This window comes from Somniosus microcephalus, chromosome 13 (assembly GCF_052327205.1).
Source record: "Somniosus microcephalus isolate GS21.2 chromosome 13, FLI_Smic_1.0, whole genome shotgun sequence".
NCBI lineage: Eukaryota > Metazoa > Chordata > Chondrichthyes > Squaliformes > Somniosidae > Somniosus > Somniosus microcephalus.
The window spans coordinates 6,473,551-6,486,195 of record NC_140999.1 but is presented as its reverse complement, the minus strand read 5'-3'; the positions used below and the strand labels follow the sequence as shown (position 1 = coordinate 6,486,195).

The 12,645-nt window shown below is 48.8% G+C and overlaps 1 protein-coding gene across 4 annotated transcripts in view; it reads right to left on the bottom strand.

The window, feature by feature from the left end:
- Positions 1–12,645, bottom strand: part of slc25a42 (solute carrier family 25 member 42) — a 79,275-nt gene that overhangs the window by 29,644 nt on the left and 36,986 nt on the right. For all 4 annotated transcript variants that reach the window (XM_086004421.1, XM_086004422.1, XM_086004420.1 and 1 more), the window contains 2 exons: positions 7,646–7,757; positions 5,901–5,926 (listed from right to left, as the gene is read on the bottom strand). In XM_086004421.1, the coding sequence (XP_085860547.1) occupies positions 5,901–5,926; positions 7,646–7,757 (138 nt within the window). The remainder of the gene's footprint in view (positions 1–5,900; positions 5,927–7,645; positions 7,758–12,645) is intronic.

Below are 12,645 nucleotides of genomic sequence, written 5' to 3'. Positions count from 1 at the left end.
TCCAAAAACCCATCGATCTCAGCCTTGAATATACTCAACGACTGAGCATCCACAGCCCTCTGGGGCAGAGAATTCCAAAGATTCACCACCCTCTGAGTGAAGACATTTCTCCTCATCTCAGTCCTAACCAGCCAGGGGAAACCTCTTTGACCGAGCACCTGTCCTAATATCTCATGTGGCTCGGTGTCGAATTTTGTTTGTGCAATGCCTTGGGACGTTTTACATTAAAGGCGCTATATAAATGCAAGTTTCTATGACTGTATCGCATCATTAGTATGCTGTTGCAGTGCTTCTCGGTCACAAGATGGTGCCCCAGTGGAAATGTTGAGCGTCTGGTGCGCTGTGCATTTACAGCGGGGCTCACGCTGCAGAATCTGGGTACCAGTGGCATTTCCAGGGCTTGGCACCCCTGCCATAGCATTGGCTCACCTCGCCCATTACTCCCAGAAGGTGCAGCTAAAGTCACGCACATCACTGGCACGTTTTACGTGATCTAAAACGGACCACGAGCAACAGAAACTGTACAAACCAGAGAGCAGCTCAACAGAATCATAGACACATACAGCACAGGAGGAGGCCATTCAGCCCACCGTACCTGTGCCAGCTCTTTGAAAGAGCTCTCCAATTAGTCCTACTCCCTCGCTCTTTTCCCCCATAGCCCTGCAGATATTTCCTTATCAAGTATTTTTCCAATTCCCCTTTTGAAAGTTACTATTGAATCTGCTTCCACCGCCCTTTCAGGCAGCGCATTCCAGATCACAACAACTCGCTGCGTAAAAAAATTCTCATCTCACCCCTGGCTGTTTTACCAATTACCTTAAATCTGTGTCCTCTAGTTATCGACCCTCCTGCCAGTAGAAACAGTTTCTTCTTATTAACCCTATCAAAACCGTTCATAATTTTGAACACCTCTATTAAATCTCTCCATAACCTTCTCTGCTCTAAGGAGAACAATCCCAGCATCTCCAGTCTCTCCACATCACTGAAGTCCCTCATCCCTGGTAAATCTCCTCTGCACCCTCTCCAAGGCCTTGACATCCTTCTTAAAATGTGGTGCCCAGAATTGGACATAATACCCCAGCTGAGGTCCAACAAGTGATTTAGATCGCTCAGTCTTTTCTTTTTTTTTTAAACAAGAGACGCTGCTTGATTATCTCGCACCCATAATGCTCTCTCTCGCTCCTGAAGGTACCCATCCGTGCTGGCATACTGCTCCGCGAGCAATGATCACCACCTGGTATTGTGGTCAAACAGCCATCCTTCGTGAGTGAGTGAGCCTACAGAGCAAGGCAATACCGGCTTAGAGACACGGCTGATAGGACGAGCAGGTATCTCCATCAATAGTGTGATGATAGGCACACGATACAGCGGCAAATCCCTGCCACACATCGCAGGAGTTAGGCAGACCTGTTCTTGTGTGACGCCTAGTGGCTGATTTAAGGCTTTAGGAGGAGGCAACTGGTGCACCAAGGAGCAAAGCCCCTCCAATGACTCTGTAGCTAATGGAGTGCCTGGCATAGTACTGAGCCATACAAGCTAGGGGCTAAATATCTGCTCCGTCGCCAAGATGTCGCCCGTCTCTGCCCCTGCCTAGTAAAACGTCACAGGGGTGTCACCAAAATTTGCTAACAAGCCACATAAGGAGATATATGGACAGATGACCAAAAGCTTGGTCAAAGAGATAGGTTTAAAGGAGCGTCATAAAGGAGGAAAGAGAGGTAGAGAGGTGGAGAGGTTTAGGGAGGGAACTCCGGAGCTTAGGGCCTCGGCAGCTGAAGGAAAATTGGGATGTGCAAGAGGCCAGAATTAGAGGAGCGCAGAGCTCTCGGGGGGGGGGGGGGGGGGGGGGGTTTGTGAGGCTGGAGGAGGTTACAGAGATAGGGAGGGGCAAGGTCATGGAGGGATTTGAAAACAAGGATGAGAATTTTAAAATCGAGGTGCCTCTTAACTCAGAGCTAATGTAGGTCAGCGAGCACAGGGGTGATGGGTGTACAGGATTTAGTGCGAGTTAGGATACAGGCAGCAGAGTTTTGGATGAGCTTAAGTTTATGGAGGGTGGAAGATGCGAGGCCGGCCAGGAGAGAGTTGGCACAGTCAAGTATAGAGGTAACAAAGGCACAGATGACGGTTTTAGCAGCAGATGAATTGAGGCAAAAGACTGTACCTTCATGAGAGAGAATGGGCGAGTGAAAGTAATAAAGCATCAAGGGCGAGAGGTTTCTCCGAGCTGCTGTCTATTCTGTGGTATCCAGCCTGCCTTTCTCGACCCATTTTCTAGCGTGGTAAGCAGGGCTGGCGACATGCGAGATGGGTGAACACAGAAAGGCGATGCTAGAGTCCCAATGTGGAAATGAGGAGCAAGACAAGCAAGGGTGCGAACTCTCAAAAATGCCCTGTCGACATCAGCCTCCTCGACCACTCCCCTAGCTCGAATCCCAACTCCTGCTCGAGTGTTCAAACCCCTTTGTCAAGCACCGTGCAATGCCTTGCTACGTTGAAGACCCTATATGAATGTGTGTTGTTGATGGTCTGTTGAAGGGTCCCACTCGAAGCTTGAACCCGTCTTTTCCCCTCTCGCTTGCTGACAGCTGCTTGTTTGTGTCTTTATATCTCGGTTTTCCTTTTTATCTCTCTCCACAGATGCTGCGTGGCATGCTGAGTATTTCTGTTTATATTTCAGATGTCCAGCATCTGCAGTATTTTTCCTTTTATCGCTTGTTATTTTGATGCAGTCTTGTTTTCCAGTTAATTGCTGGAGCATTTTTACCACCCCCCACCCATCCTTTGGTTATCAATCTTCCTGAACCAGGAACAGTCTAACATTAACTCTGGACTGTGCTCAGTAAGCACACACAAGCCAAAGTAAAGTGCAGAGTCACCACTGTCCGTGACCTCCCGTGGTTGTGTTGGAAGCCAGTTAAGACACTCCGGAGTGAACGGAATTTGTACCCAACAGTCATCAAAAATAGAACGTGTACAAAACACTGGTTAGGCCACAGTTAGGATAGCGTGTCCAGTTTCGGCACCTCACTTTAGGAAGGGTGTCGAGGCCATGGAGAGGGTGCAGAAGAGATTCACTACTGTGATGGCAGGGATCAGAGGCTTTAGTTAATTGAATAGTTAGAGAAACTGGGATTCATTTAATTCGGGAAAAAAATAGGTTTAACGGGAGATCTGATAAAGGTGTTCAAAAATTAAAGGTGAAAATCGAGGAAAACAATTTCTTCTAGTTGGCGAGTGTGGGTATTAATTTAAGATCACCAAGAGATCAAGGGGAGAGATTAGGTGATTTATTTTATGCACAGTGCTGATACCTGATAGAGGTCTTCAAAATTATGAAGGGGTTGCTGCACCAGAAACAGGGTGGCAGCAGAATCCATAACAGCTTTAAAAGGGAGAAAAGAAAACATTTAAAAGGGAACGGAGAAAGAGCAGGGGAACAGAGAGCTCTCGCAGAGAGCCGGCACAGGCACGATGGGTTGAATAGTCTCCTGTGCCGTATGATTCTATGATTGTGAACGGGCAGTGGGACAGGACACGCCTCAGGGCAATGTTCCCCCTAAGGCTGCACATCAATCAGGAGATCCCGCGCAATCCGCTCACGCGCCGTTGTGGCTAGAAGATTTTATGGGGACATTTAAAAGGACCACGCACAAAAAAGAAAAATTCAAGGGAGCATTGCCTCAGAGGGTTGCGGAGTCTGAAAAGCCAAAGACAACGCCGGGTGCAAGTGAGGTGAAGGCATGAGAAGGTCTCCGACTGAACTAGGTCAAAGATATACAAACAAAAATAATCTCAAGCAAAACAGGGAATGTTTATGCCGCAGTGTAGCAAATGTAGAGTTTACTACATAATCCATGAAGATATGAGCAGAGATATTACATAGAAACATAGAAGATAGGAGCAGGAGGTGGCCAATCGGCCCTCGAGCCTGCTCTGCCATTTAATGAGATCATGGCTGATCATCCAAATTCAGTACCCTGTCCCTGCTTTCTCTCCATATCCCTTGATCCCTTTAGCCTTAAGAAATATATCCAACTCCTTCTTGAATATATTTAATGAATTGGCCTCAACTGCCTTGTGTGGTAGAGAATTCCACAGGTTCACCACTCTCTGGGTGAAGAAATTCCTCCTCATCTCTGTCCTAAATGGCTTACCCCTTATCCTTAGACTGTGACCCCTGGTTCTGGACTCCCCCGCCATCGGAGACATCCTTCCTGCATCTAGTCTGTCTAGTCCTGTTAGAATTTTATAAGTTTCAATGAGATCCCCTCTCATTCTTCTAAACTCCAGCGAATACAAGCCCAATCGACCCAATCTCTCCTCATACGTCATTCCTGCCATCCCAGGTATCAGTCTGGTGAATCTTCGCTGCACTCCCTCCATGGCAAGAACATCCTTCCTCAGATAAGGCGACCAAAACTGCACACAATACTCAAGGTGTGGTCTCACCAAGGCCCTGTACAACTGTAGCAAGACATCCTTGCTCCTGTACTCGAATCCTGGTGGCAATTCAGCAGCTGAACGTTTAACTCATCCTTGCATATTTCTCATTTCACTGCTTAACGCAGGCATCAACGAGTCCATCTTAAAGCAGCCGAAACGCCACTAACATAACAGAAAACATTGTCTCGTATCACGAGCAGTAATTTCTAGGCGTCGGACAGATTCCCAAATCAACAGGAATTCCATCAAAGGCAATGGGGAATTTTCTTCAAATTAGGACTGAACAGGCGGGGGCTCTTTTCTCTAGAAAAAGAGAAAGCTGAGCGGTGACTTGATAGAGAGTTCTTCAGAATTATGAAGGGATTCGATAGGGTAGACGTAGAGAAGATGTTTTCACTTGTGGGGGAGTCTAAAACTAGAGGTCATGAATATAAGACAGTCACTAATAAATCCAATAGGGAATTCGGGAGAAACTTCTTTACCCAGAGAGTGTCGAGAATGTGGAACTCGCTACCACAGGGAGTGGTTGAGGTGAATAGCACAAATGCATTTAAGGGGAAGCTGGATAAACACGAGGGAGAAAGGAATAGAGGGATATGTTGATAGGGTCAGATGAAAAGGGGTGGGTTGAGGCTCGTCCCACTCCCCTGCTCCTTCTCGGCATTTATTTTTCTTCCAAGTATTTATCCAATTCCCCTTTTGAAAGTTATTATTGAATCTGCTTCCACCACCCATTCCAGGTCATCATAACTCGCTGCTTAAAAACATTTCTTCTCATCTCACCCTCTGGTTCTTTTGCCAGTTATCTTAAATGGGTGTCCTCTGCCGGTGGAAACAGTTTCTTCTGGTCTATTCTCATCAAAACCCTTCATAGTTTCGAACACCTCTATTAAATCCCTCCATAACCACCTCTGCTCTCAGGAAATCAATCCCAGCTTCTCCAGTCTCTCCACATCACTGAAGTCCCTCATCCTTGATACCATTCTAGTAAATCTCTGCACCCTCTCCATGGCCATGACATCCTTCCTAAAGTGCGAGTGCCCAGAAAAGGACACAATACTCCAGCTGAGGCCTAACCAGTGACCTAAAGGTTTATAGTTCCATTCACTTTTATAAAACTAATCGGCTTCATGTATACTCACGGCTATCTTGCGACACACTGCTCACACCAAGTCTGGGGATGCACTGTTTTATAAACGGGTTATCCCATGTATAATGCATTACTCTGCCATTAAGACCACATGGTAATGGCTGCCCCTTCCTGAGGTCAATTGGAGGCTAATTGCTCCGAGACAGATCTAGAGATCAGTGAGAGTTCAGAAGAAACCAACAGGAAACAACTGGCTTTCGTTTTTTTTTTAAAAAGCGCAACACAGCAATATGCATGTGACAAAACATACAGAGAGATGGGTGGGGGGGGGGGGGAAGAGAGAGAGAAAAGAAAATGCCCTCACCTTGGCCGTGAACCTGGTTGAAGATACTGTGAATGGGGAAAAGAAAACAGTTAGACTGGACGAAGCTACAAGCCATTCCACCAACAGAAGCTGTGCGTCAGAACGAATGTCGGCATCAAGTACTCTTAGGTCAGGCACAGCATAAAGTAAAACTCCGACCACTTTGTCCCAAAGTGCTCCCGCCCAACTTTTCTCAACCAGCGATAGATCGATCGAGGACCTCTGATTGCACCGGTCTCCCTTGCCCACATCAGCAGCCTGTAAAAAAGCTGGATTGAGGCGGCGAGTTCAGTACCAATGTGTGCCGAATTATGGGTGGGTTTTGTGGACTCACACCTCTTAGGAAACGGGCTGAGGATTCCAAACCGGTGGGGAGGAAATGAGAGAGAGAGAGAGAGAGAGAAAAGGAACGCAAGAGAGAGAAATGGCTGCGTGCGAGAGGGAGAGCACGTATGAGTGTGTGTTGGAGAAAGAGGGCAAGTGTAGGGGAGAGAGAGAAAGCGCGCCTACGGGAGAGAGAGAAAGCGCGCCTACGGGAGAGAGAGAAAGCGCGCCTACGGGAGAGAGAGAAAGCGCGCCTACGGGAGAGAGAGAAAGCGCGCCTACGGGAGAGAGAGAAAGCGCGCCTACGGGAGAGAGAGAAAGCGCGCCTACGGGAGAGAGAGAAAGCGCGCCTACGGGAGAGAGAGAAAGCGCGCCTACGGGAGAGAGAGAAAGCGCGCCTACGGGAGAGAAAGCGCGCCTACGGGAGAGAGAGAAAGCGCGCCTACGGGAGAGAGAGAAAGCGCGCCAACGGGAGAGAGAGAAAGCGCGCCTACGGGAGAGAGAGAAAGCGCGCCTACGGGAGAGAGAGAAAGCGCGCCTACGGGAGAGAGAGAAAGCGCGCCTACGGGAGAGAGAGAAAGCGCGCCTACGGGAGAGAGAGAAAGCGCGCCTACGGGAGAGAGAGAAAGCGCGCCTACGGGAGAGAGAGAAAGCGCGCCTACGGGAGAGAGAGAAAGCGCGCCTACGGGAGAGAGAGAAAGCGCGCCTACGGGAGAGAGAGAAAGCGCGCCTACGGGAGAGAGAGAAAGCGCGCCTACGGGAGAGAGAGAAAGCGCGCCTACGGGAGAGAGAGAAAGCGCGCCTACGGGAGAGAGAGAAAGCGCGCCTACGGGAGAGAGAGAAAGCGCGCCTACGGGAGAGAGAGAAAGCGCGCCTACGGGAGAGAGAGAAAGCGCGCCTACGGGAGAGAGAGAAAGCGCGCCTACGGGAGAGAGAGAAAGCGCGCCTACGGGAGAGAGAGAAAGCGCGCCTACGGGAGAGAGAGAAAGCGCGCCTACGGGAGAGAAAGCGCGCCTACGGGAGAGAAAGAAATAGAATACATTCAGACTGGTTTTGAACCCAGGTCCCCAGCCAGTGAAGTGGGAGCTTTAGCTGATTTTTTTCCCAGCTCAGAAGCCGAAGCCAGATGTAGTGTCGCTGCTTACTGCCCTTGGCCAAGATCAGCCCACACAGCACGGGGCAATGATGGAGCCTGCCACCTTTGGGCCTTTAGGGTTTAGCTCCACACCGGGCAGTGACTTTTCCCATAGCTTCGACACTCTCCAAACCAGATGCTGATCTGTGCCTCACAGCGCCACTGACCGGGGGGGACCTGCCATTAAAGGAGTCTAGCCTGCACTGTGGCATTTTCTTTTATATACATTAAAAACAGATGGCTTCCAGAGCAAACTATGAACTCCGCTGCCACCATCTGCTCCTACCTTGAAATATTATTTTGGTTCTGTCCAGTGGTGCCACCGCCGTCTTTGCAACAGCACCAGCGATCGCCCCAGAGATGAGGGAATTAACGATGTTCCGATTCCTTCTCACTTCCTGGGAAAGTCAGAACAATACACACATCAATCCGGAGCAAACAACTTTTTTTTATTAAATAAGTTTGTAAATTTATGCGTTCAACAAGGTGATGGATGTTGTTGCTCGGGAAGGGAAGAGTTTCCATTTCAGGCACCAAGTGTACAGGACGGTTTAGATACAGCATAAAGCTCCCTCTACACTGTCCCCATCAAACACTCCCAGGGCAGGTACAGCATGGGATTAGATACAGAGTAAAGCTCCCTCTACACTGTCCCATCAAACACTCCCAGGGCAGGTACAGCACGGGTTAGATACAGAGTAAAGCTCCCTCTACACTGTCCCATCAATCACTCCCAGGGCAGGTACAGCATGGGTTAGATACAGAGTAAAGCTCCCTCTACACTGTCCCATCAAACACTCCCAGGGCAGGTACAGCACAGGTTAGATACAGAGTAAAGCTCTCTCTACACTGTCCCATCAAACACTCCCAGGGCAGGTACAGCATGGGATTAGATACAGAGTAAAGCTCCCTCTACACTGTCCCATCAAACACTCCCAGGGCAGGTACAGCACGGGTTAGATACAGAGTAAAGCTCCCTCTACACTGCCCCATCAAACACTCCCAGGGCAGGTACAGCACAGGTTTGATACAGAGTAAAGCTCCCTCTACACTGTCCCATCAAACACTCCCAGGGCAGGTACAGCACGGGTTAGATACAGAGTAAAGCTCCCTCTACACTGCCCCATCAAACACTCCCAGGCCAGGTACAGCACGGGTTAGATACAGAGTAAAGCTCCCTCTACACTGCCCCATCAAACACTCCCAGGGCAGGTACAGCACTGGTTAGATACAGAGTAAAGCTCCCTCTACACTGTCCCATCAAACACTCCCAGGGCAGGTACAGCACGGGTTAGATACAGAGTAAAGCTCCCTCTATACTGTCGCAGAAGAGCAGAGGGATTTGGAGGTTCAGGTTCTCATGATATTAAAAGCAGCACCTCAAGTGGATAAAGCCATAAAAATGGTAATGAAATACTGGGTTTTATGACAAGAGCGGAGATGTATTCGTGAATCGACATAAAACCCTAAGTGAGACTGCAATTGTTTTGGGCCTCACACGACAGGATGGATGTTGAGTCAACAGACTGGGTACAGTGCAAATTCACGGAAATGCTGCCTGGTATGCCGGGGGGGGGGGGGGGGGGTGAAGAAGAGAAAGTGCATGAGCGAAAGACGTGCATTTCTGCAGCATCTTTCACGATATCAGGACGTCCCAAAGTACTTTACAGCCAATGAAGTACTTCTGAAATGTACTCAGTGTTGTAATGTGGGACATGTGGCAGCCAAGCTCCCACAAACAGCAATGTGATAACGACCAGATAACCTGGGGGGTTTTTTAAGCGATGGTGGTTGAGGATTAAATATTGAGGGAGAGTTGCTACTCTTCTTAGCTGCTATACAGCTAGGAGGCAACTAGAGCTGCTGGAGAATGAGCATGACTTGGTGACAGGATGATCTGCAAAGAGCTTCTTCAACTACACAGTCGTTTTTTTTGTGTCAGTGTTAAATCCTTGAACGTTTTCAGGTTTCTAGATGTTAACAGGAAGAGGCAAATGTATTTACTGCTTAAGGTCACTTGGAAAAGAAACACAGCAAGCAAAGCTCGTTACAGTACTTGGTTTTCAATCGTAAGAATTTCAAATTGAAAATGTTCCGAAAAGGAAATAAAATGGCTTTGCAACAGCTGGAATCATATCAAACACAGAAACGTAATCAATTCTAATAACAGACGGGACATAACAGTAATAAATGAATGCAGTGTTGTCACTAGGCTTATTTAACATCGTGGTACCAATTTGTCACAGAAAAAACATGAGTCACTTGCTTTCTTTTCCCCGATTTACTGCATCCCTTTTCTGAAGGAATTTATGCTGGGGTTCAGTGCAATGTTTGTTAGATCCTTTTTTAAGTTTATTCACAGGATGTGGGCATCGCTGGCAAGGCCGGCATTTATTGCCCATTCCCAATTGCCCGAGAAGGTGGCAGTGAGCCGCCTTCTTGAACCGCTGCAGTCCATGTGGTGAAGGTGCTCCCACAGTGCTGTTAGGGAGGGAGTTTCAGGGATTGGACCCAGTGACGATGGAGGAACAGCCGATATACTTCCAAGTCAGGATGGGATGCGACTTGGAGGGAACTGAGAAGTGGTGGTGTTCCCATGCACCTGCTGCCCTTGTCCTTCTAGGTGGTACAGGTCACGAGTTTGGGAGGTGCCATCGAAGAAGCCTTGGCGAGTTGCTGCAGTGCATCTTGGTAAACACTGCAGCCACGGTACGCCAGTGGTGCAGGGAGTGAATGTTTAAGGTGGTGAATAGGGTGCCAATCAAGCGGGCTGCTTTGTCCTGGATGGTGGTGTTGGAGTTCCAGTAAGTGGAGAGTATGCCATCACACTCCTGACTTGTGCCTTGTAGACAGTGGAAAGGCTTTGGGGAGTCAGGAGGTGAGTCGCTCCAAGTCCCTCTAAGGCCCCGCCAGCTTGTTCAAATAATTGCCCATTCTTCACTCGAGAGCACTGATGCTGGGTATCAGCAGACTATTTGACCAGGGAGAGCATCACAGCCAAACCCAATCATGTCCTTACCCAATGTTCACACTGGTTGATTGTCCCCTCCCTTGTCCATTGAAGCCAATTGTAGTGCCCCAACCAGCATTAGCGGTCTCCACACAGATCAGGAATTGAACCGCGCACCAATATGTTAATTGAATGATGTGCTCAATTCATTAACACAACTTTCTCCCTGCAACACCGCCACCATTAGTTACAAACATACCTGTACCCACTAGTACTGTACCCCAGTGTTATTAGTGACAGACCTGTACCCACCAGTACTGTACCCGTGTTATAGTGACAGACCTCTACCCGCCAGTACTGTACCCATTAGTGACAGACCTGTACCCGCCAGTACTGTACCCGCCAGTACTGTACCCATTAGTGACAGACCTGTACCCACCAGTACTGTACCCGTGTTATATAGCAACAGACCAGTACTGTACTCGTGTTATACAGTGACAGACCTGTACCCACCAGTACTGTACCCCAGTGTTACAGTGATAGACCTGTACCCACCAGTACTGTACCCCAGTGTTAGTGACAGACCTGTACCCACCAGTACTGTACCCCAGTGTTAGTGGCAGACCTGTACCCATGTTATAGTGACAGACCTGTACCCACCAGTACTGTACCCATGTTATAGTGACAGACCTGTACCCACCAGTACTGTACCCGTGTTATACAGCGACAGACCTGTACCCACCAGTACTGTACCCCAGTGTTAGTGGCAGACCTGTACCCATATTATAGTGACAGACCTGTACCCACCAGTACTGTACCCGTGTTATACAGCGACAGACTTGTACCCACCAGTACTGTACCCCAGTGTTATACCCCAGTGTTATACAGTGACAGACCTGTACCCACCAGTACTGTACCCCAGTGTTATACAGTGACAGACCTGTACCCACCAGTACTGTACCCGTGTTACAGTGACAGACCTGTACCCACCAGTACTGTACCCCAGTGTTAGTGACAGACCTGTACCCACCAGTACTGTACCCGTTATACAGTGATAGATCTGTACCCACCAGTACTGTACCCGTGTTATACAGTGATAGACCTGTACCCACCAGTACTGTACCCCAGTGTTATACAGTGATAGACCTGTACCCACCAGTACTGTACCCCAGTGTTATACAGTGATAGACCTGTACCCACCAGTACTGTACCCCAGTGTTATACAGTGACAGACCTGTACCCACCAGTACTGTACCCGTGTTATACAGTAACAGACCTGTACCCACCAGTACTGTACCCGTGTTATACAGTGATAGACCTGTACCCACCAGTACTGTACCCCAGTGCTATAGTGACAGACCTGTACCCACCAGTACTGTACCCGTGTTAAGTGACAGACCTGTACCCACCAGTACTGTACCCGTGTTCTACAGTAACAGACCTGTACCCACCAGTACTGTACCCCAGTGTTATAGTGACAGATCTGTACCCACCAGTACTGTACCCGTGTTATACAGTGACAGACCTGCACCCACCAGTACTGTACCCCAGTGTTATAGTGACAGATCTGTACCCACCAGTACTGTACCCCAGTGCTATAGTGACAGACCTGTACCCACCAGTACTGTACCCGTGTTAAGTGACAGACCTGTACCCACCAGTACTGTACCCGTGTTCTACAGTAACAGACCTGTACCCACCAGTACTGTACCCCAGTGTTATAGTGACAGATCTGTACCCACCAGTACTGTACCCGTGTTATACAGTGACAGACCTGCACCCACCAGTCCTGTACCCCAGTGTTAGTGATAGACCTGTACCCACCACTGTACCCGTGTTATATAGCGACAGACCTGTACCCACCAGTACTGTACCCCAGTGTTACAGTGATAGACCTGTACCCACCAGTACTGTACCCCAGTGTTAGTGGCAGACCTGTACCCATGTTATAGTGACAGACCTGTACCCACCAGTACTGTACCCATGTTATAGTGACAGACCTGTACCCACCAGTACTGTACCCCTTATACAGCGACAGACCTGTACCCACCAGTACTGTACCCCAGTGTTAGTGACAGACCTGTACCCACCAGTACTGTACCCCAGTGTTAGTGGCAGACCTGTACCCATATTATAGTGACAGACCTGTACCCATCAGTACTGTACCCGTGTTATACAGCGACAGACTTGTACTCACCTGTACTGTACCCCAGTGTTATACAGTGATAGGCCTGTACCCACCAGTACTGTACCCCAGTGTTATACAGTGATAGACCTGTACCCACCAGTACTGTACCCCAGTGTTATAGTGATAGACCTGTACCCACCAGTACTGT